At 37.6% G+C, this 25382-nt stretch overlaps 1 protein-coding gene across 17 annotated transcripts in view; it reads right to left on the reverse strand.

Annotated features, from left to right (window-relative positions):
* PUM1 (pumilio RNA binding family member 1) overlaps positions 1–25382 on the reverse strand; it is a 112838-nt gene that overhangs the window by 21946 nt on the left and 65510 nt on the right. For 5 of the 17 annotated variants that reach the window (XM_081145673.1, XM_081145672.1, XM_081145683.1 and 2 more), the window contains 7 exons: positions 24088–24181; positions 22834–22935; positions 18840–18991; positions 14373–14511; positions 12690–12833; positions 11509–11805; positions 10201–10437 (listed from right to left, as the gene is read on the reverse strand). In XM_081145673.1, coding sequence (XP_081001799.1) covers positions 10201–10437; positions 11509–11805; positions 12690–12833; positions 14373–14511; positions 18840–18991; positions 22834–22935; positions 24088–24181 — 1165 coding nt within the window. Of the gene's footprint in view, positions 1–10200; positions 10438–11508; positions 11806–12689; positions 12834–14372; positions 14512–18839; positions 18992–22833; positions 22951–24087; positions 24182–25382 lie in introns of all 17 variants that reach the window. The other 12 variants (XM_081145671.1, XM_081145677.1, XM_081145676.1 and 9 more) reach the window with 4 other exon arrangements.

A 25382-nucleotide genomic window follows, 5' to 3' on the forward strand; every position in this document is an offset into this window, starting at 1 on the left:
TACACACATACATACAGGCTTTTTTATTGAAAAAGTAAACAAATCTGAAAAAGAAAATTTTCCAGGTACTACATTATAATCAGCAAACTGGCACCGTTCACAAGCATATTTGCTTGAGCCAACTAATTTTTCTATGAACATAAAACCAATTGCTTAAAGTACATTTTTGCTTAAACTATAGTTTCCTGGTTTATGGAAAGGTACCTGGCAAATCATAGGCCATCAGTAAGTATCTCCTTTCGATGAAGACTATGCAGAAATGTGTTTTCCAGTTCACTGTGGTTTACACATCTACATATTCTTGTACCCAAACTACTATACCCGTGGAGGTGACACCTAAAAGTGTTTGAATTTACAATCCCTGTTTTTAAAGGAACATTTCACCCAGGCCTCAAAGGGAGCCTCTTAGTGATCTCATCAGGTTTCCCAAAGTATTTTGACAAAGGGCTATGTCCCATGACAACATTCCACAGAAATTAAGGGCTTAAAGGTTTTGTTTAAATTAGTATATGCAGGTTTCCAGTTCCACATGTAAGGAGCTTGGAAGTGACCACTCCATCCTAACAAGTATAAAGCTAAGCAGACTGAAAAATCAGCAGTTCTTCTTGGATACATCAGAGAAGGAAGAACAAAGAGCAAACCACTGCCCATAAGACTGGAGAGACAGGTGAATACAGGTCATATCACAGCTCACCAGAACAAGAACTCGAACAAAAACCACTACCAGAACCAGTACTGAATAGGAAAACCTGCACTGTAACTGACAAATTGCTAGAAGCTCAGTGTGGACAATTCTGAGAGTTAAAACCCCAGGGGGAACCAGTCATATGGGAAAAGGGGGACACGAGCACACTATAAGTATCAGAGAAAATATTCCTCAGGCTTTCAGGCAGAGTGAAGCGAAAAGAAACAATTTTGAAATATGCCAGAGCACCATGTCCTTAAATAACAAAGCCTGCCCTCTGGGGAAACTGGTTAACCAGAGCCTAACCAACAGGGTTATGACCTGGGGAAGGGAAACAGTAACTCCAGCTACTGAAACCACTATGTCCCACCAAGGAGGGGTGGGGGTGGGCACAGGGGCTAAGAAATACTTGTGAAGCTGATAGTCCAGGGGCATAGGCTCACTATACGAATGAGATATGGATCATAGGACTCCCCTGACACCTCACCACCACATTACTACAAGCTTATTTACAGCTAGTTCCTTTTACCCATTATAACAGGCCTGACTATTGAAAAGAAAGAAAAGAAGAAAAGGAGAAGAAAAAGAAAAGACAATACAAGAAACGAAAAGAGGCAAAAAACAAAATTTGAAGATAAAGAGCAATCATCAGAAATATGTATGGCGCCCAGCTGGGCGTGGCTCAGCGGTTAAGCATCGACCTAGGATCCAGGCGATCAGGGTTTGATTCCCGGTCAGGGCACATGCCCAGGTTGCGGGCTGCAGCCAATCAATGACTCTCTCATCATTGATGTTTCTATCTCTCTCTCCCCCTCTCCTTTCCTCTCTCTGAAATCAATAAAGATATATTTAAAAAAAAAAAAAAAATTATATATATATATATATATATATATATATATATATATATATGGCAAGGATGTTGGAATTAACAGACCTGGAATTTAAAACTAAACAACATGCTAAAGACTCTAATAGATAAGATGGGCAATATCAGCAGAGAGACAGAAATCCTAAGAAAAAATTTTTTAAATGCTAAAGATAAATAAATAAATAAATAAATAAATAACAAACATAAAACCAAATGGAGAATGCTTTTGATGAGCTTATTATCAGACTGGACACAGATAAGGAAAGAATCTCTGAGCTGGAGGTTATATCAATAAAGTCTTCAAAAACCAAAAAGGAAAGAGAACAAACAAACAACAAAAAAGTACAGAATATCCACAGACTGTAAGACAACTACAAAAGATAGAACATACATGTGATGGGAATATCAAAAGGACAAGAAAGAAAAGAAGAAAAAACCGAAGTATCTAAAACAATGACTGAGAATCTCTCCAAATTAATGTCAGACACCAAACCACAGATCCAGGAAGCTAAGGGAACACCAAGCAGGATAAATGCCAGAAAAACTACAGCTAGGCATACCATCTGCAAACAATAGAAAAATCAAAGATAAAAGAAAAGTCCTGAAAGAAGCCAAGGGGGGAGAACAGGGGAACTTACCTGAAGAGGAACAAAGAATTACATCTCACTTCTCCTCAGAAAAAATGCAAGCAAGAGAGAGGAGTCAAGTATTTAAAGTGTTGAGAGAGCCCTGGCCGGGTAGCTCAGTTGATTAGAGCGTCGTCCCTGATACACCAAGGTTGCGGGTTCGATCCCTGGTCAGGGCACATACAAGAATCAGCCAATGAATGCATAAATAAGTAGAACAACAAATCAATGTCTGTCTTTGTCTCTCTCTAAATCAACAGAAAAAATAATAAAAATAAATTGTTGAGAGAAAAAAAATCCTACCAACCTAGAATTCTATACCCTGCAAAATGATCCTTGAAAGGTGAAGAAATGCTTTTTCAGACAAATATTGAAGAAATGTGTTGCCACTAGACCTGCCTTGCAAAAACGGCTAAAAGAAGTTATTTAAAGAGAAGGAACCCACTTTAAAAATAAAGACACATATAGATTCAAAGTAAATGGATGAACAAAAATATACCATGCTAAATTAATATGGACTTCAGTTGCTTTATAAAGGTCTCTGAAAGGGTTTTCTGCCAGTAGCCATCTGGTATTACATCCTCTTGCTATGCAGAATGTTTTCAATCATTTGCTTTTTGTACTTGTAGATCTAATGGAGATGCCTAATGGGCAAAGCCTTGCCTTCTTCAAAAATTTCCCAAGGCCACCAACATCTGGCTCTATATTGAATATAGGCAGAGGCAATACTGTGTACCAAAATGTTCTCCCCAATCCGCTCCCTAATACCACAGCAGCCAGGTAGCTCTAAATTAAAATAAGTCTAGAAATAATTGTCTTTACTGTATTATACTGAACCCAAAGTAAGTTCATTTTCACATGGTTTAGTTTTACAGATGACAAGTCACTTTCACAGAACCAAGAGAGAAATCACAAAATACTCAATTTCCATTTAGAATGGAGAAGTACCTAAAGGCACATCAAGACTAGTAAACAATCTGAAATTGTTTAACTGAACAATGAATTAGTAACACCTACTGCAGGGACAAAGGCAACGACTTGATGTTTGGACTTCACTTTTCTTAAAGGACTAAGGGCACATAAAATCTTGAATTTAAAGGACAGAATCAATTATAAGAAAACAGAAATTCTATCACAATAATAAAACTAAATGCTTGTATTCTTTTGCCCTGGACAGATTATGAACTTTTAAGCACGTTTTGCAGTATTTCAACACTGTGGTAACGACCGAGCACAATAATACTTTTCTCCCAGGGTACATGAAAAAGCTGGGGGTGGAGCGGCTCAGGTTACCATGTATATATGATAAATTTTATCTGCTACTTCTTGGTTCTTAAAGTTTAAAAACGGTACAATATGAAATTAAGGAGAAAATCATAAGCATGAAGAAGCATTTCAGGAAATGGGTAAGGAGGACATGAAACCATTGAGAATCGGACTTTTAGGAAACTCATATCCACACCCTTTACTCTTTTTCTTGTTGAGGTAAGAGGTGGAAGATGATTAGATACGCATTCTTTAGGTATAGATGAGAACCTAATGACTTCACCTAACCCACATATAAACTACAAATAAGGATTACAGATCTAGATGTTAATATAACTAATTAAAAAATATTAATAATTATGAAAACAATACTTTTAAATTGAGAAATATAACATATTAAGCCAAAAAAATAAATACTTGCAACATATACCTTGCTTGGGGTGCATAAAAATTTTATTTGTATTATTAAATGTGCATATGCATAGTTATATATGGGAGAGATGGAAAGAATGAGAAAGTGGAAGATTTTACATTTTAAAAATTTACCACCCTATGTCAAAAAATTTGACAATTTAGATGAAACAAACAAGTTCCTAAAAAGTCACAAATTACCAAAATTAACTTAAGTAGAAATGGAAAATCTGAACTTATAAAACCTAAAGAAATTTAACTAGTAATTAAATATCTTCCTACTAGTAAAAACCCAGTCTAGGATGGCTTCACTTGAATTTCATCAAATGTTAGAAAAAATAATACCAATACTTAACAAATTCTTCCAGAAAATATAACCTATTTCCAACCTATGTTATAGGGTCAATATACCAAGTCAAACAAAGACATCAAAAGAAAGAAAATAACAGAATATCCTCCATGAATATAGATGTAAAAATCCTCAACCAAAATACTAACAAACCAAATCCAACATGACCAAGCGGGATTTATCCCTGGTATGCACGATTGGATTAACATTCAAAATACAATGTAAAGTACCACATTCATAGAATAAAGGGTAAAAAAAACATGATCATCAATAAACACAGAAAAAGCATTTAACAGAATCCAAAACCCATTCATGAAAAAACTCTTAAACTTGGAATAGAAGGGAACTGAATCTAAGTAAAAGCATCTATGAAAAACCTGTAATGATTATACTTCAAAGTAAAAGAGGAACACTTTATCCCCAAGATCAGGAACAAGGCAAGGATATGTGTTCTCATCCCCTCTATTTAACACAGTACTGGAGGTTCTAGCCAGTGAAATCAGGCAAGAAAAAGAAATAAAAGGCATAAAGATTGGAAAACTGTCTTTATTCACAGGTGATGTGACCCTATATAGAAAATCCTCAGGAATCCATCCAAAACTATTAGAACTAATAAATAAGTACAGCAAATTTGCAGAATACAAGATCAATATATAAAAATCAATTGTATTTCTATAAACAAGCAAGAAACAATCAAAAAATAAAACTAGAATGCAATTCCACTCACAATAGCAAAGAAATAAAATATGTAGGAGCAAATTTAACAAAAGACATGTAAGACCTGTACACTAAACATTTCAAAACTTTGCTGGGGGGAAATGATGTATGCAAAAAGATAAACCACCACCTCACAAAATACACTCATTTAACTCAAAATGGGTCACACACTTAAACATAAGAACTAAAACAATAAAACTTTTAGAACAAAACATGTAAGAAAATCTTTAAGACCTTGAGCTGGCCAAAGATTTCTATACCAGAAAGCATGATTAACTGGACTTCATCAAAATGAAAAATTATTGCACTTCCAAAGACACCATTTAAAAAATGAAAAGACAAGAAGACAACATAAGCAAAACGTGTATCTGGTGAAGAATATATAATGTGTATCTGGTGTAGCTAGAATATATAAAGAACTCTTACAATTCAGTAATAAAAAGACAAACAACCTGAATCAAAAAATGGACAAAAAATATGAGCAGAGCCCAGCCAGGCATGGCTCTACAGTTCAACATCAACCTAGGATCCAGGAGACCACAGTTTGATTCCTGGTCAGGGCACATGCCTGGGTTGCAGGCTTGATCTCTAGTCGGGGGCATGCAAGAGGCAGCCAATCAATGACGACTCATCACTGATGTTTCTATCTCTCTCTTTCCCTCTCCCTTCCTCTCTATGAAATCAATAAAGATATATTTAAAAAACAAACAAAAAAACCATATACATATGAGCAGACATTTCACCAAAGATACACGAGTGGTTAATAAGCACATGAAAAGATGTTCAACATTATTACTCATTAGGGAAATAGAAATTAAAACTATAATGCCAGCCAGCCGGTGTGGCTCAGTGGTTGAGCCCAACCCATGAACCAGGAGGTCACGGTTCAATTCCCAGTCAGGGCCCATGCCCAGGTTGCAGGCTTGATCCTCAGTAGGGGACGTGCACGAGGCAGCTGATCAATGACTCTCTCATCATTGATGTTTCTATCTCTCTCTCCCTCTCTCTGAAATCAATAAAAACATATTCTGAAAAAGAAAACTACAATAACATACCATTTCATGTCCACTAGAATAGGTATATTAAATAAGTAAGAACAAATGTTGGTGAGGGTGTAGAGAAAATGAAATCCTCACACACTTACTGGTGGGAATATAAAATGGTGCACTAACTTGGAAAACAGTTTGGCAGTTTCTCAAAAAGTTTAACATAAAAACAACATACAATTCAGCAATTCTACTCCTAGAGAAATGAAAGCATGCATCCACAGAAAGACTTGCATACAAATGTTCATAGCAGCATAATTTCTAATAGCCAAAAGCCATAACCAACAAACATCCTTCAACTGTGAGTAGTCAGACAAAATATGGTATACCATAAAACTGAAGGCAATTCAGCAATAAAATGGAACAAACTACTGACACACATTACATAAAGGATAAAAATCTCGAAAACATGCGAAGAGTCAGAAGTCAAACAAAAAAGATCACATATTGTATGGTTCTATTTATACGAAATGTCCTGAAAAGGCATATTTAAAAACAGAAAGTAGATCAGTGGTATAAATGGGGATTAACTATAAATGGTCATGAGGAATCTTACTGAGAGGATTAAAATATTCTAAAACCGATTAATGATGGTTGCACAATTCAGAAAGTTACTAAAACTCATTTAATTATACACTTGATATGAGTGAATTTTATGATACAATTTTATGGTGAGATAAAACTCAAAGTTGTTTAAAGCTATTTTTAAAAGTTTAGTATTTAAATAATGGGTGATGGAAAAAGCATTGAAGAGTCTTAAACAGGCACTCAACAAGTGACTGTTGAATAAATAATGAGAGAAAAATAACCAAGCAGGTCACTGATTTTTCTCAGAGTATCCTAGAATAGTCTGAGCACTGGAAGGAAGTGTGAAAATGCTATCATAGAGAAAAGATCCACATTGGGATAACAGAGACATAGGCTAGAATGTGCGTTCAAATATTTACTAGCTGTGTGGTATTATGAAAGTCATGAAACCATGCTGAGTTTAAGTTTCCCTGTGTAGTTGAGTATTTAATACAATGCGTTAATGTTTAACATGGTTGTTAGTAATCCAAGAACTGATGGCTGGTGGCAGCAGTGAAGTAGTACTAATAGTAGAAGCTGCTCTGACCAGTTTGGCTCACTGGTTAGAGCATCAGCCAGTGAACAAAGGGTCTTGAGTTTGATTTCTGGTTAAGGGCGTGTATTTGGTTTGCAGGTCTTGATCCCCGGCACTGGTCGAGGTGCAAGCAGAAGGCAACCAGTCAATGTGTCTCTCTCACATCGATGTTTCTATCAGGCGCCCCTAACCCCACCCACGTCCCTCTCTCCCTTCCACTCTCTCTAAGTATCAATGGAAAAAATATCCTCAGGTGAGGATTAAAAAAGATAAAAATAGTAGAAGCTATATGAGGTCTGGCCCAATATATATTAGGTAAAGAAATACAAAGTTTCTTGCACCAAAGTGTCTTTTGGGCCTTTGTATGGATACTGCTAGAAATCAAGTCACACACCTCTATTTAAGACTAAAGCATTCAAGAACTGTTTTCTAAAGGAGATTGAGCTTAGTCAAAGTTCTAGCCAATCGAGATACAAAGTTCCTCAAGAATGACACGTATGATTTTGTAGTATGTGCAGCAATTCAAGTTCAATGCAAATGCATAAAACTAAATTGCTTAAACAAGGTACACATTTTAAGGGGAAAGATATGTTAAAAATAAAACTAGGCAGAAAGCAAGAATCATTAAGAAAAAAAATAACTCCTACCAATAGTTATTTCCTACTTCACAGAAGAAACATGAACTAAGAATAAGGTGCTATTTCATTAAACTGCTAATACACTGGAAAGAGAAAAAACACCATGCATGCAAGTAATGCTTCCAGCTCCATTTTCAAACACCAAGAGCCACAGCATTTAGTTGAGAGGCTGGCAAGCTGCAGCCCACAGAATCAACCGGGCCTGCCACCTTTTTGCAAATAAAGTTTTATTTTCAACAGCAGAGTTGAATATTCACTACAAAGACCATGTGACCTGCAAGACCAACTGACTGTGCAGAAATAGTTTGTTTAGTAACCAGTAAGTGCTGACTCAGTTCAAATGTTTAAACCAAGGAATTAAAAGGTAAGATTATTGCATCTGATAATGCACTGGTTTAAAAAATACCCTGGGTACATCATGTGACAGGATATACACTGACAACTGATGAAGTCAAAAAGGTTTGACACAATATCTGTTCAGATATGAGACCTAGGCAAGATATTTAAGTCAGTTTCCTCACTTCTGTATCATAGGCATAATACCTTCCAGAATTATATGTACAGGATCCAAAACCATTAATAATATCAGGTAATAACTACTCAATAAATGCTAGTTCCTTTTATCTACATACTAAACTGGTACATCCATCTATCCCTTATAATCCTGCATTAACCCTCAGTCTTTAAAGCCAGGCATTCTATCACTAGAAAATACTGCTGTGCAATGTACCCCATTCCTTTAGCTATCATCCAACATGGACTCAGCAATCTGGAATGTCCCTACACTTTCCTAATATAACCTGAGTCAATGAGCTCTACAGCTATGTAGTTCTTACAGTATGAAATTTCAGGATACACACACACAAATGTATATGTACTTATATAGATATAGTGTTGCCTCAATACTCATCTCTCAAACTCAGAGATAGCACAATTAGTTCTAGAATAATAATTGTATTATCCTATCCCCTTTAAGTCTTTTTTTTAAATAAATCATTTCCAAGTCTTTGTCTTTCCAAATGAAAGCATGGTATTCATTTATAGACAGTCCTCATTTCTAAGTCCATTAAGCTATTTTTAATCTTGCTACTTAGAGTGAAAAAAAAGTCCATGCAAATCATGAACTCTAGATGATAGGTCCATGAATTTTAACAAATACGCCACTCTGGTGGGGGATAGTGATTATGGGGAAAGGCTATGTGTTTGTGGGGCAAAGGGTACAGGGGCAATCTCTGTATTTTCCCCTCCATTTTGATAAGAACCTAAAAGTACTCTAAAAAAATAAAGCCTTAATTTAAAAAAAATAGAGCCTTAAAAAAAAAAACCACACAGAATCTTCTAGACAAAGTGGCCATACATGATAGTTTTTCCAAGGACCCTAGTTCATATTTAGGCCTTTCATCACAGAATAATAATTAACAGCACCCCCAAGTCACTGTCAAGCGTCCTTGGCTTCAAGATAAAATATATGATCACTTCACTTCTATGCCTCAACTTACCCCATCTAAGAAATAAATCAGTACTTCAAAATCCAACCCTGATACATAACTGCAGGAAAGGGGTTCACAACATCCCCCATCTCTTCAGAGACTTAGAAATCTGCCACCTGGAGTGAAAATGCAAACGCCCTTGCACCTCATGGCCTGATGCTTACGGGGCCTCTCCAGCCTCTCCATTTTCTAGGGTCTAGGCGGCAACATTTTTAAATCCCACGCATGTAACAAGCCAAACATATAATTGGGAAATATACATCTGTACTCATTAGCATGCTATATAGTTTAAGAAAATATATACAAATATATATTTTTTAAGAATCTGGAGCCCAGCCAGGCATGGCTCAGCGGTTGAGCGTCGACCTAGGATCCAGGCAATCGGGGTTCGATTCCTGGTCAGGGCACATGCCCCGGTTGTGGGCTCGATCCCCAGCTGGGGGCGTGCAGGAGGCAGCCGATCAATGACTCTCTCATCATTGATGTTTCTACCTCTCTCCCTGAAATCAATAAAGATATATTTTTTAAAAAAAGAATCTGGAAAACTTTTTTAAATAAAATGCTTTATGTGAAAAAGTAAGATATTAAATGTATACGTGAGGGGAAGTCTAAAACTAAGGCAAAATAATAACCATGGTGATATTTAAGTGGTAATACTAGGTGACTACATTCTTTTTCTCTATGTGTCTGTTTTCCAGCTTTACTTAAAGTGAATTTGCACTGTGTTTATAATGAAAGATTCTCACATGCAGCCAAAGAACAAGATGTTCATACTAAAGCTGAAGAGAATATATAGGGGGATCACCCAAACTTTAATAAATCCAAATCTGCTACGCTATCTACATACAGCCTAAATAACATGAGATACTCAAGGAAGGCACAGAACACCCAGGATACTTCCAGGATAAAGGGACTGTCCTTTGCTTATGCAAAGTACTTCTAATGGCATCGGTGGCAAGAGGTTTCTAAAGTTCAAGGTGGCGTTAGAGTAACGATTCTTACCCAGGTTTAAGCTTGAAGAGGATCCATGTGAAGAGAGGGAAGGAGGTGGTGTCTGTGAATGTCCTGGTCCCTGACTAGGGAGAGGCATGCCCACGGGTCCAGGAGAGGAGGAAAAGCTAAGGCCGTTATAAAAACTGTGTCCAATGGGGGTCAAGCTGCTCGATGTCCTCTTATAAAGGTCACTGCTGCCAGTCAGGGAGTCACGGCGGGAGCCACTGCCAGTGTTGGAGTTTGCAACTAAAATGGAATTAAAACAATGCAGATAAGAACAGGCCTGTTCTTTGAAGAACAAGCCCAGTGACCTGTTCCTAACACTTTGATCCAGACTCCTTACCACCGCAAATTTGTCAGCAGAGACAGCCTAACTGTTCATGTGGCAGTTCTAGAGGCAGGTAAGGTAATAAAGAGGACATGGCTCAGGTTAACATGAAACTTTTGTTCAAACCATCACACATATGCTAAATTTACCTCCCTTTTGTGTCATATATTATGGGGTGGGGTGGGTTAAAAAGCTCTGACGGCCACATAAGCTATGAAAAAGGTGAAAAAAAATGGGCTAAAAAGAATGCCTTTCATCAACCCAAAGGTTCTAGTAGAAAAATGGAGTACAGAAAACAGATTTGTAAATGGGGTATTGCCCCATACACAAGACTTCTATATGAAAGCCTGTTTTCTCAATGGGTTCATTCAATCAAGAGTTATTACTAGACCCCAATTTAAGACACCTTCTCTCAAACACACCCTTCTGTTTTGACATCACATTGTTTTACAAACACTGCAATTAACCCATTGCTTACCTTACTACTTTCCCGTTTTTTCCTCCCATAAAACGTTAAAAATATCTTGGTCTAATTTCCTTCCTCCCACTTTTCCATAATATGTACTTTAATTCTTCTCAGAAGACTGCAGAAAACTCATGGCTCTTTGAGGCCTGCAGATTGTAGAGTCCACTACCCTGTGATCTTTGGTAAGTCATCCTCCCTGTTTTTAACATTCACATTTCTATGCTTCCTTCCACATCCTCCCAGTGCCTGCAAAAATCTACCCTGCTTTCCTAATCCCTGTAACATATCAACTATGAGATATAAATAAGTAGCAACCAGAGCATAAACCTGAAATAGGCCCCAAATGTATACTTATTTTAATAGTCCATCATCTCAAAGACATGTGGGACAGTTGGATTCCTACAGGGCTCAGTCAAGATCTGCCTGTGGTATCTGTCCAGGGTTCCATGCATTGTCAGTGTTCCATAAATATTGTAAAAATAATTAAAATTCAGTTTTAACAGCACATCAGTCTGATTTCTACCTGCTGTTCCAAACCCTCCAAGGGCTGATCCCAGGGTGGCGCCGAGAGAGCTGCTGCTTCCAAATCCCAAGGATGTGTTGGCAGGCTGGGCAGAGCCCTGGGAGAAGAGGGAGCTGCTCTGGGAATTGCTGCTCAGAGAGTTGTTGCCATAGAAAGAGCTGGATGCCAGGTTGTTATTGGGCTGCTGTTGGGGCTGGGGCTGAGGTTGCTGGGTTCCTAAAGGGCGAAATGGTCCATTTGTTGTTCCAGCAAGACCACCGGCTGCTCCATTTGCTGAAGCTGCGGCTGCTGCAACAGCTACAAAGAAGAAAGCAAACCATCTGGCTATAAAAGGGATTGTACAGATTTGCAAACTACATTGCTATCCTTTTTTGAAAATCTTTTAATTCTGCTGTATCTTTTTAAAGTAGACACAAACCTTGTAAACAGCTATACACAGATCTGTCTTTGATCCCTTCATTTGAAACTTTTATTTTCTATTTCTACTTTCAAAATAGTACTGGAGCAAGTTCAGTATGTTGGTGGCTTTAAAGAATCTGTAGTTTAAAATAGGTACAGATATCAAATATATCCATTTTAAATATAACTACTTCCCAAAATCTCATGTTTCACAAATATCTATGTTAAAGACATTTTTCTAGAACCAATATCAACCATACAGTAAAATCCCTCAAATTCCTAAGACATTTAAGCATGTTGCTCTCCTCGAGATGTTTCCACTATTACTCCTGATTAAATGTATACAGCTTCAAATAAAAACCTATTACCACCCCAACCAAAATTTATTTATCTGTCACGTCTCACTACTACTCCTCTCCCACCTTCCCTATTCCTGCCCCATGAAAAAACAACCGAAAACAAAAACAAAAAACCTACATTATTTTAAAATAATGACATGTATTTCTATGACATCAGCCTTGGACTTCTGCCAATGGTAACATTTTTATGAGTAATCTAACTGGCTATGCCTACAGTGGAATGGGCCTCTGCTGTTCACCAACCGGAACATGCCACCAACAAAATCAGAATCTATTGATGCCATTTTTTGCTTCTGCTTCTCTTTGAAATATTACAGGGTAGAAATGCTATACTGAGAACTGTCACATAAAGTGCATTTCAACACATTTTAAGAATGTCATCCTTCACCCTTTTACCCTTGTAGGTATCTGATATGAGCTCACCTGCTTGTGCAGCTGAGGAACTAATGATGACTGGGGCGGGAGCTACAAGTCGCACAGGAGCTCCAAGACCATTTCTTGCTCCTGCATTCACCACAAGGGCACCTGTTTGGTCATAGTAAGCAGCAGGAGCCAAGACCGGATAACCTAGGGATAACAAGCCAACATATTGTAAGTATATATGAAACTAATAAATGTCTCCTAGCACCAGCATATTGTAAATAGTCACAAACTCTGCTCTGGGGACAGACAGACCTAGGTGTATAATCTGACACCAACACTTAGATAGCTGTATGACCCTGAATCTCCAGTTATCCAATTCCTCGCCTGTAAAATGAGGATAATTATAGTACACATCCTCATAAAGTTCTTGTGAAGATTAAGCTAAAAGATGAATGTGAAAGACCTAGTATGATAGCTGGCACAATAAAAGGAGTATTGTTTATCACCCACTAGGTGCTGGAAAGGGAATTTGGGGTAACAGAGGATACCTATACTCTTCAAAGCGTTAACCAAGGTTACTACCGGCAATCATACACCGACAAATTTTTAATGTTTTCCTTACTACACAAATAACAGAGGGTACAAATGATTACAACAATCATAGTACTTCCATACCACTTAACAATCTAAGCACAATATGCTGCAAGTTAGCAGGAAAAACCTAGATAGGCTTCAACAAACAGGATCTTTTAATGCCATATGAGATGGAAATCTTCAAATCCTATTAAGCCATATAAGGAATTATAGATGACTTAATAAAACACAAATGCTTAGTAACTAACAAAACAAATAATACTAAGTTAAATTTACTCACTGCCCAGCTGGTGTGGCTCAGCAGTTGAGCATCGACCTATGATCCAGGAGATCAAAGTTTGATTCCCAGTCAGGGCACATGCCCAGGTTTCGGGCTCAATCCCCAGTGGGGGCAGTTCAGGGGGCAGCCGATTAATGATTCTCTCTCATCATTGATGTCTCTATCTCCCTTCTCCCTTCCTCTCTCTGAAATCAATAAAAAAATATAAGAAAAAAAATTTACTCGCTAAATTTGTAAGTGAATTGGTTAATCTGGCTATACTCCACGGTACGGATCCATAAAATTATGCTGTCTCATAAGGACCTGTTTCAAAGGAAGAGCCTCAAACTACATCCAATCCATGCAAAGAATAAGACTGGACAACAATGAGCCAAAAATGACATACATTCAAGATATATATAATCATGCGAAGGCAGCTACAAAATACCTCTACTATTGGTTCAGAAGAAATCCTAGAAATGTAAGGAATGACCCAATCAAGAAATACCAGAAATTTCTTCCTAATAATGCTATTCAAAAACATCAGCATAAAGACTAAAGGCTTGGAATAATGCTAAAGTGGCCAGGCCAATTCTTCTATCCCTAATCCTCAGAGAGAAAATAGATCATCACTAATGTAAACAGCATATTCTAATCAATTGTGGAGATGAGTGTATCTCCACCATATGAGATGAAGACTGGCTCAGAACAGTTAAGGTGCTCTCATCAACGACTGTGGTCTAAGTGAGGGCAAGTATATGTCATCCTTGCCAGTCACCAAATCATGACAAGCCTAAGCAAGCTAAATGCACTACCCAATCTCCTCTGAATCTCTCCAAACAAGCAGATTTTTTCTCTCTCCAAGTATTAGGAACAAAATGCAGCCTCACCTGGCATGCCTGCAGCCAGTCCTTGTCCAAAAGCAAGGGCAGAATTCACTGCTGCAGCTGCCACTAGCGGATCTGTTTGCTGTCCCTGCTGATTCTGATTTGGGGTCAAAGGACGCTGGCTGGCTCCTCCACGGAGAACCTGGGAGACAGAAATAAATCAACTACATTCTTCTTGAATTAGTTATATCTAAGACCCACCACGTACTTAAGTTGGGTCAACTTTTTTGTTTTAAATCAAATTTCTTGAGTTGGTATTGGTTAATAAAATTATATAGGTTTCAAGTGTACAATTCTATGATACATCATCTGTATATTGTATTGTGTGTTCACCACCCAAAACCAAATCTTCAGTCACAATATATTTGATCCCTTTTACCACCCCCCTCACTCCCCTTCCCTCTGGCAACCACCACACTGTAGTCTATGTTAGGTTGACTTTAAAAACTGATGATTATAAAAACATTTTTCCTGCCTATCTGGTGTGGCTCAGTGGTTGAGTATCGAACTAGGATCCAGGAAATTGTGGTTCAATTCCTGGTCAGGGCCCATGCCTGGATTGCAGGCTCGATCCCCAGTGGGGGGCGTGCAGGAGGCAGCCCATCAATGACCCTCTCATCATTGAGGTTTCTGTCTCTCTCCCCCTCCCCCTCCCTTTGAAATCAATAAAGACATATTTTAAAAACAAAACAAAAAACTTAAAAACATTTTTCCTACAATGGTACTATAAAGAATTGCTATTAGGATAAAAATGCCGTTAACATTATTCATAGAGTGAAGTTCATTCTACCATTTTTAGTTTAAATATATTACCTTTATAAAGCAGTGAAAAGCATATAAAAGTGATGATTCCATCATTAATTGAAGACTTTTAATGCCTATCACCTGGTGAGTAATAGGAATAAAGCAGAGTAAGGCAGACAAAACCCCTGCCCTCTTAGAGGTTTTATTCTGTGACTGAGACAGACAATAAGTAGTGACTACAATATAGTGTCACTGGCTCTCACAAAAAGTGAGTGAAGAAGAAAAGAGTATGATGCAGTGGGGGAGAGGATTTAGATAAAATGAACAAGGATAACTTACCTTCGAAATGAAGTTAAAATATCTGTCTCTCTCTCTCTCTCTCTCTCTCTCTCTCTCTCTCTCTCACACACACACACACACACACGAAGCTATCTTTTCTTTATGGAATCTGAGAACACCTTCTCTTCCCTGCCACACTATTCCTGTTCCCATTCATCAAGGCCCAAATGAGCTCACCAGATTTGATTTAAGAGGCTTCTGACCGGCCTATTTCTATTTCTCCTCTCATATATTCCACGAACACACAGCAATCTATGGAGGTATTAGTCAAGAACACTGACATTTCAGTACAGAACGCCATCTGTCACTGTAATAAAGGATCTCCTTTTTTATTAATGAAATATAGGTGTCAAGATGCTGGTAATCATTCTTACTCTGAATACTCTGAAAAATCTATTCCACTAGATCTATAAACTATATAGCAAGTAAAAATGTAAAAGCCACAGACCAGAGCTAAAATTACCAAAGTTTATAGACAATACATTTTGCAATGTTTTCAAAGGCAAAGTTCTTATCAGATCATGTTCACTATCACTGCTATTTTTAACAGACATGTGGTTAAGAGCCTGGGTACAGATTATTCTTGGTACCATTTGGTAAAAAAATTAAGAGAAACACCACTAGCAATCAATTAAAGATTTATTAAATAAGCATAAGGTGAATAATACCGTCCATATTCACAAGAAGAGATGTAAAAACATTTAAATTACCCTAAGTCTCTTATTTCCGTCTCTGTAAAAAATAGTGAGAGTAACAGCCTATCTTGCAGATTTGTTGAAAGTATGAGAGCTAATGTATTACCCAGGAGCTAATCAGTAACCAATAGCTAATTACTATCAGAATATTAGGCAATTTATTTCTGTTTGTGACCTAAAGAATCTACCAAGCTTTACAAGAGAAGGAACACTTCAATCTACATAGACAGAAGAGGTTTCCCAGGTGAATGTTTGGGCCAAGACTCAGAAGATGCCTGACCAATAACCCAGGAGAGCCTCACTCTAGGAAAAGTAAACAGTATATACAGAGAAACGGTAAATACTAATAGTTCAAAACTACTGGAGAACTAATTAAACCTCAATGCAAGCATTGTTTTTATTGGGCAAGATTAACAAGGCTTATGTCTAGTTAGAAGTTGTACAAAAGGTCAGGGGACATAGGAGTGGACATGGTGCCCAAAGGAGGAGGTAGTCCTTACTGAATCCGGTTTTAATGAGGAGACTAACATGTTTCCTTTTAGTACACTCTCTAGAAATCTATGTAGTACCTTGTTGATAAGTCAAAGTTCTTAAGTCAGCTGCCAATATTGATGTGTTTTAATTTCATCAATAGGTATCAAGTCTGGGTTTTATGGAAACGTGGAAATAAATATATAAAATTTCACAAGTAACATCTTAACATCTAATAAAATCATTAAAAAATATATGAAAATCTATTTGTAAAACACTATCCAAGGAGTTAAGTTTACTACCTATCTTCAGAGAAGTTATGCAACTTGCCCTAGTTGCAACCAGTTAGTGGTAGAACAAAGACCAGATTGCAGGTGTTACGTAACTCCAGACATCACAATATGGTCAGAAAACAGCACAAATTGTGAAATAATAGCCTTGTGTTTAAATCTTAGCAACTTCATATTTGTGTGACCCTAGGTTCACAAATTCCACTTCTTCAATCTCATGATGGGAAGTCATATAATCTACAGAATTAGAGTAAGTAAAAAATTATACGTAGGGCACTTAGCTTTTAAAAGCAAGCTTTCAATAGGAACTGTTACTATCTCTGCTGTTCACTCTATTACAGCTCATTTTAAAACATGGTAATTATTACTTCAGTCTTTCAAATCCATAAGGATTTGGCAGCCATTTAAACACAAAAATCATGACAGAAATAGACTAACTACAAAGAGTAGCTATTAACAAATTCATTAATAGATCACCCATTCTGTCAATAAATCCCCTTAAATTCTTGGTACTAGAATTGTATCTACTGAAAGGAAAATTATGGCCTGACCGGGCATAGCTCAGCGGTTGAGCATCGACCTAGGATCCAGGCGATCGGGGTTTGATTCCCAGTTGGGGTACACGCCCGGGTTGTGGGCTAGGCAGCCGATCAATGACTCTCTCATCATTGATGTTTCTATCTCTCTCTCTCCCTCTCCTTTCATCTCTCTGAAACCAATAAAGAGATCTTTTTAAAAAAAGAAAATCATGCATTAGCTTCCCCAAAATCATCTTACTGTAAAAATATTGGCCCAAGATAAACCAGCTAGAATTTCAAAACCCATGTTTTTCCTATAATTTTGTGGAATCTAAAAAAATAAACATACTCTCTTAGTGAGACTGATAAAAAGCAAAGGATTCTTGTTTGGATTATGTCATATAAACATATATGAACATGGTGTGTCATGTCAAAAAGACAGCTTTAAATTGACAATGCATATTGAAAGGTACACTGGATGACACCCAACCAACTGAGCGACACCAGCCAGGGCCATCAGTTTTATTTATAACACCAAAATATTGCTAAGTTAAATATAATAATGGACTGGTCAAAATAAAGTTCAGGATATTCTTTGATGGATTTAAACATAGCTAGTAAATGTTATTAAAATGAACATTAAATAATATGGAAAACTGTAAAAGCGGGATGCAAAACCATGTGAACAGAAAAATTCCCATTTTATAAAAAATTCATTAAATAATGTTAAAATGACAGATACCAAGCATTAATAGTGGTTTCTTCTGACATAAAAAAATATATATATATGTGTGATTTTTTTTTGAGTTGTCCAATTCACCACAATATTCAGCAATAGGTATTATTCTAGTAAGCAGGAGAAAATGGCCTACTTAAAATAAAAATGACATACTGAGTTTTGCATTTAATTATCCTTTCCCAACTCAATTTAAAAGCTCTTATTACTGTAAGTTAAAACAGACATAATAGGTTTAAGATTTATATCTAATGCAATAGATGTTATAAATAAGCAGTCTTAAAAACCAGTACCTCCCCTTCAGTGGCAAGCTACTTGTAACAGAACCAGAAGAGACCTGAGAATGGTGCTTAGCAGGTAACTACAGTACAGCAGAAAGAAAAATTACTATCAGTATGATACTCACTTTGCCACTTGCTAACCAGGTACCCTTAACTGGACCATTCTCTATGCAGTTTTCTCAGATGTATATCATTATTTCAACTAGCTACACTGACCAAGAACCTGATTCATAAATGGCATTCAGTAAGCACAGCTAAGTCTGAGCCTAAACTCAAACACAAACATGAGAGGGAAGTCACCCATTCACAGTGTTTCTCTATTTGGACCAACATTACCTTTTAATTATATATAACTAAAATTCGCACTTACGCAGCATGAATTTTGTTAACATTTACCTGCTGCTGCCCTTGCTGAGCCTGGGGGGTGGTCTGCTGATTAGCAGAATTTGTTGCTGCAGCAGCAGCCGCAGCTTGCTGCTGGAAAAGACTGGCAGGGTAGACGCCCCAGGGAGTAACTCCATAATACTGGTGAGGGACCACAGCAGGGCCTAAAAACAGCAAGAGAAAGGTAAGAAAACTTTAGACTATTAAGACTAATCTCAGGGAATACATCTGACTCAGCAGATCCTACTGTACATTATTAATTTAAGAATATATTGATTCATTCTAGCTAATCATTAATTCTATTTTTTAACAGAAAATATTATGCATGATCCCCACACCCAAGTCTTTGAACATCAGTAATATACTCCAGCCCTAGAGGAAGAGGCTAGTGAAGGATGCAACACTGGAGATATCAAAAGGGCACATAACTGACAGAAGTAGGAGGGGGTGGGTTTAAGAATACGTGGAAGAATTTGCCTTGGTCAGGAAGAAGGCAAAGGCATGCTTTTCCACATAGGAAAGATACAAAGTTTGTTGCTAGAAGGGAAATAAATGGAGAGTTTGTGTGCTTATTGTGATGGAAAAGAACAAAAAATTAAGTTGTACCCTGTTTTCAGCGTTAAGGGTGGCACCTGAGGTGATTAATAGGAATAGAGATCCTGGTGCTTCATGAACTCCAGGAGCATGAAAATCCATCAGTCCTCTGACAGCAAAACCCAGACAGCCCACTGAACCTCCACTACTCAATTTCTAAGATGCTTGTTTTTCACAGTTCTATTTTTAAAGTCACAAATATCATTCAATACAACTATATTCAGATACTGATATCTGAAAATTTACATTTAAGTCAAATAAAAACAAAAAATATAACACCTTGACTTATTACCAGCCTGCTCAGTAGTCTAACAACTGGGCTTTCTGCTTTTAAGCTGTATTATCTGTTCACCTTCTTTCACAAGTTACAGCTGTAATCTTTGCCACACAGAGTAGGCACCAGAGAGGTAACAGAGCTATAGAGACAGCAATCTGGATGTGGCAGAAACCTAAACCATAAAATTTTCTGAAGCTGGTAGCAAGGAACATCAAGTTGCCTACTTGCCCATCAAGACAAAGGCTCAAAGCTAGCTCCTCAAATCTTCTGACACACATCTCCAATTTGAACTTTCTTAGTTAAAGAACAGAGTTTAATAACCCCGTCTTACAATGGAGCTCCTTCCAAAGAGCTGTTTCAATATAGCTCTTCTGATATTAATCCTATAGCAAAATATATTTCATGAATAGTCAAAATAAACTGGTACATGTTTTCTGTTCCCCCATTTTAAGCTTCTCAAACACAAGTCAAATGATATCACTGCTCAATGTTGCTCTGACATTTCTAATTTGGCATTTTCTGTACCTGTGGGCTTAGCCAAGATCAAGAAGCAATGTTTATAAGAGTGCCCACTGTGAAACATTACATCTGCCTACAAAAGCTATGCTACAATTGAGTTATATTATAATAAGCAAATAAGTTAAAACATTTTTATCAGAACCTAAATAATCTAAAAAACATACCTCCAAGTTAAAGAGAGTGGTTGGCCCCCAAACTCATCTGGCTAGTGTCTATAAAGAGGAGTGGTCTTGGGCATTTAAGGAAAAGAATGAAAGAGAAAACACAAGAAGACCTTATCTGTGTTTTTGTTTCCTCACATGCAAAATGCGGGTAATAGGTGTTAGGATGTTGCCACATCTACCTTGAACCGTTAGGCTGCAACCTGCAATGATAGTCCCAAGGTCACCCCCCCAAAAGCTAACAAAGCAAACCCCTATTGGGCACAGATAGTTTAAATGTTTATGGTAAAAACAATCTTTTAAATTTTCTTTAAATGACACTCTTACTATTTTCCCTGGTGTTGTGGCCTTATGGCTGAGTTTAGGAAAATACCCTCAGGCACCTAATTTCTTGAGCTTGACTCATCTGGGTGCCTGTTTCCATTTCTGTGCAATTAACACTCCTTAAGAATATGCAGTTTCAGGGTTTGGGTAGTTAACATTTCCAGTTTTGTGTGGAAGTACTTAAGTCATTTTCAGTCTGGCTTAGCTGATGAGTACAAAAAATAAGATTCTCATCACCAAACTATGGTATCAGTGAGGACAAGTGTGTCAGGAAGAACTTAAGACAAGTTCTCTGTTTTAAATAACATACAGTAAGTTAGCAGAGGAAAGTTAGTTAGGAGAGGAAAGAAAGTACAGAAAAGACAATTTAAGATAACATAGAGCGCTGGCCAGGTAGCTCAGTTGTTTAGAGCGTCATTCCCGATACGCCATGATTATGGGTTTGATCTCACATCAGGGCACATACAAAAAGCAGCCAATGAATGAATTAGTAAGTGAAACAACATCTCTCACGCCCGCTCTCTCTCTCAAATCAATCAATAAATTAAAAATATTTTTAAAAAGATAACATAAATATTATACAGTATAATGAAGTGCACACATGGGCTTTGAGTTAGACCTGGTTCAAACCCCAACGCTACATTTCAATTGCGTGATCACAATAAAAGACAGCTTTCTGTTTTTTGGAGCCCCAAGTTCCTAATCTGTAAAATCATCATGTATCACTCAGCATAGTGCCTGGCAAATAGTTAATAAGGGTTCAATAAATATTAATGGTATTTAGCAAAAATCATTCTTCTGGGAAGAGCTTTCTATTTCTCCCTCAAAGGCCAACGGGAAACAGGGGAACTACACTACACGTTCCCAAAACTTATGCCAAGATGCTAACAATTCTAAAGAAAATATGAACTTCTATACTGCATTTGAGTTCATAATTACAAATCACATGCTATATAAAAGTGAAATCTTAAAATAATACTTAGTCATGATTAACATGACTTGGCAGGTTCTGTCCCCAAAGAATATTTACTTTGGAAAACATTTAGTTTGTCCTAAAGATGAATTCAATCTACCACACATTTATGACCCCACTATGGTAACAGCAACTATGCCAAAGTCAAATAACAAAAGTGCCTGCCTTTGAAAGAGTTCAGTCTCAAGGGGGGAAAAAACACATTCATGTTTACATCCATAAGCAAATAAATGCAGAACAATAATAAGTAACAGAGAAAGAATAGGGAGGGTTAGCAAAGGAAGGCTTTCTAAAGGTGGCACTGCCAGCTAAGGAGCTTCCCAGGCAAAGAATGGGAAAAGAGTTTACTTGGGAGGCCACAGTATCCAAAGACACCAAGATCTAAACCACCATGTTATTTACAACAAGCTAAAATCCATTTAGCGTTGCTAGAATGCCCGGTGTGAGCCAATGGTAGCCAATTTGGAGGGGAGACAGTGGCATGCATGTGAAGACATCAATGTACAAGTCATGGAGAGATCCCTATATGTAATGGGTCCCAATCCTCATTAATCCCCTGAATGCCATGATACCGCATTAAAAATATGGATACCAAAGAACAGCACACCCCACCACCACCATCCAAGTAGGTTATAATGATCAGCCATGTTTGATAATTACCATATGCTGCATCAGGATGGATAATACAGAAAGCAATCAAGGGTTTAAGCAGAATGGTAAAGAGATAAGCTCTGTGTTTGAGACAGTTTTCTTGAGCAATTTTGGGAGGCAGAGGAGGGGGAAGAAGCAAGGAAATTAGGAATATGTAAGAGAGAAAAGCTACAAAAGTTTAGGTAAAGCACATAAGGACCTGGATTGTGATAGAGGTAGTAGGAACACCTGCGTAAAGGGAGAAATTCTCAAAATATATATGAGCAACTGGTGGCTTCGTGGGTCAAAAATACCTACACAGGAGGTGGATGATTAGTTTGCCTTTGGACAGGTTCAAGTCTCAGGTTACAGCTAAACAGAGCTACACAGCTGGCAGGTAGATGGCACTGAAGTTAGGAGAGAAATCCCCACTGGAGACATGGATTCATCAGAGTATAAAGAACACATGCCCAATTCAAATGACTTTCAGCAGGTGAGAAAAATCCCTCATGCAGCAGAATGTCTCACCTAATGTCGCTGCTGCAGCCAATCCAGCTGTGTAGGGGTCCGTCCCTGGGGGAGCAGCGCTGATGATGTATGGATTGGGGACAAACGCAGCGGGAGCTAAACCTGCTGAAAACATACCTGTCAGTAAAAGCAAACTTGACTAAAACTGCAGCCCTACCAAATACCTACATAGTTTGTGTATTCATTCCAGGCTGCCGGTGGGGATGGGGGAAAGAAGATAGGGTAGGTGAGACTAAAGAAAAGTCTTTGAAAGATAAACAATCCCCATACTAAAGATTATGGTGACATTTATCTTTGTCTTTTTTTACCCTTGCTAAAAAATTACAATTAAAACTGTTAGGCAGCTTTAAGTTCACATAGTTTCTAAAAGATGATTAAAATTATAACAGGCTAAAATACAACAATTTAAAAGACATAGTAATGGGATGAAGGGAAGGACTTATTTCCACTTATAACAATTTTCCAAACAGTTTTCCTCAAAGGAAATGTATCGGTATTTATAAAGACAACTATCTACCTTCAAGTATAAAATACTAGACCCAGGCACAGGCCTCTATGCCTGGCTTTAATAGATGTGCGTTGAAAGCAAGTCTTCTCTTCCACAGCACACACCACAATCCATGATTAGCAGCCTGCTTTCTATTCAATCATGTCATTTTGACACATTAAAAAATACTTCTCGTACTTGTTTACATGTATAACACTGTGTGTTTCAGAGACCTTAAAAAGGCCAGGGGCAGGGGGGTGTCTAGATGAAAATATGCATGGCAGAACTGATACAGAAGAAGCAAAAGCTACTTTAAAAACCAGCAATTAAATAAGAATATTTTTAAAAACACATGCTGCTAGGAAAATGGATTTACAGGTACTACTTACTAATTAATAAAAGACATTGATATATTCACAGTCTATACCACCCCAACATGGACAAAACTATTGTTATTTAATCAATTTCATCCAATCTTACCAAAAGAGTTGATGCTAGTCACCAATGCAGTAAATACTTTAAATCCTGAAAGAGCTGAGGTAGAGCAATAATAGCTGGATACTAAGAAATCTTATGAGTTGAGGTGTAGAAGGTGTGCCAAAAATAAAGGATGTAAGCTAGAGACAACTGAACAAAAGGAAAAAGCCATTTACTTTGAGGGATTTGCCTGGACTTTTATAATCACTCTACTGGGTTTCACAGCAGCCAGTACCTAAAATGATGGCCACACTGATAGTGATAAAGGAACTTCAGGCTTAAGGACTTACCGATGTGAGGTTGATGGGCAGCTGCTAGTGCATACTGCTGCTGCTGGGCAGCTGTCAGCTGCTGGACAGCAAGCGCATTAGGTCTTTGGAACAGCTGAGGTGAGAAAAAGACATGGGGAGGTTAGAGAAACTATCTCATGAATAATTTTAAAATCTCTCTGAATAAAAATTTCTATACACCCCAATGAGTCATGATACGTTAAACAAAAATGTTCTCATGCTCTACTCCATTCACATCCCTCTTTCTTTACCTCAGTTTGGTGTGTCCATTTCCTACACGCTGACTACTTTGCACATTACATGTCCCCAAACCACACCTACATATAAATGCCCTATTGGTTGTCAACAAGTCTGAGGGGCCCGCCTAATCCAAGGCGCACAAAAATTAAACAAAGGTACTACAAAACAACTTAGCATGTTGTTCCTAGTGCTGTCACCTCCCTACATTCTTTAAAGACCCCACAAAAACTTGACTTCATCCCCACCTGAGCACTTTCTGGAAAAGAAAGTGAAAAGTATTCATCCTGTCCTCTGGCTGCCTCTTCCTGGGGAAATTATATTGGATGCCTTCCTCAACTAGTGCTTATCATAATGAGTAAGCTGGATGAGTGCCCAATTTTGGGGGGCTCTTGAGTTTACTGGAAGTACAGCTGCTCCTAACAAAACCTGGATTATGAACTCAGACCCTGCACACTTCTTAGTTTCCAAGAAAAGGACAGGAGTTCAAAGAACCTTAATACAAAGTCAATTATTCACTCATTCATTCTAAAAATATTTATCAAACAATTAATACCTACTAGGCACTGCACAAGGAACTAGGAATAGAACAATGAATAAAATGTTCAAACATTTTAGTATGAATAGTATCAGTACAAAGAAACGGGGAGCCAGTAACCCAAATCTGGATTGCTTTGACAAGCCTCCTTCCAAGCAGTCATAGTGAAGACGTCCATATTTGCTAGAATCACACAGGGCACTTACTGAAGGGACCTCCCTAGAAAGGACCTTCAACCTACCTGTTCTTTCTAAAGCACTTTTCAACAGCTCAGCTGACCTCACTGGATGATATCTAACAGACACCATGGATCTTAAATTACAGATGTCCTCATAAAGAGAGCCAATTATTTCACACATTAGGAGATAATGTCATTCCACCAACTCTGCTTAATTATTGTCATGACTGAACTTTTAATGGAAATACTTTATACTATGATTTGGCTACTTGTATGCCTCAAATATAGGAGTAGACTGATTTTAAATAAAAAAAACACAAAAGGTGAATATTTTGAACACAC

This window comes from Miniopterus schreibersii (genome assembly GCF_964146895.1).
Source record: "Miniopterus schreibersii genome assembly, chromosome: 8".
In the NCBI taxonomy this organism is placed as follows: Eukaryota; Metazoa; Chordata; class Mammalia; order Chiroptera; family Miniopteridae; genus Miniopterus; species Miniopterus schreibersii.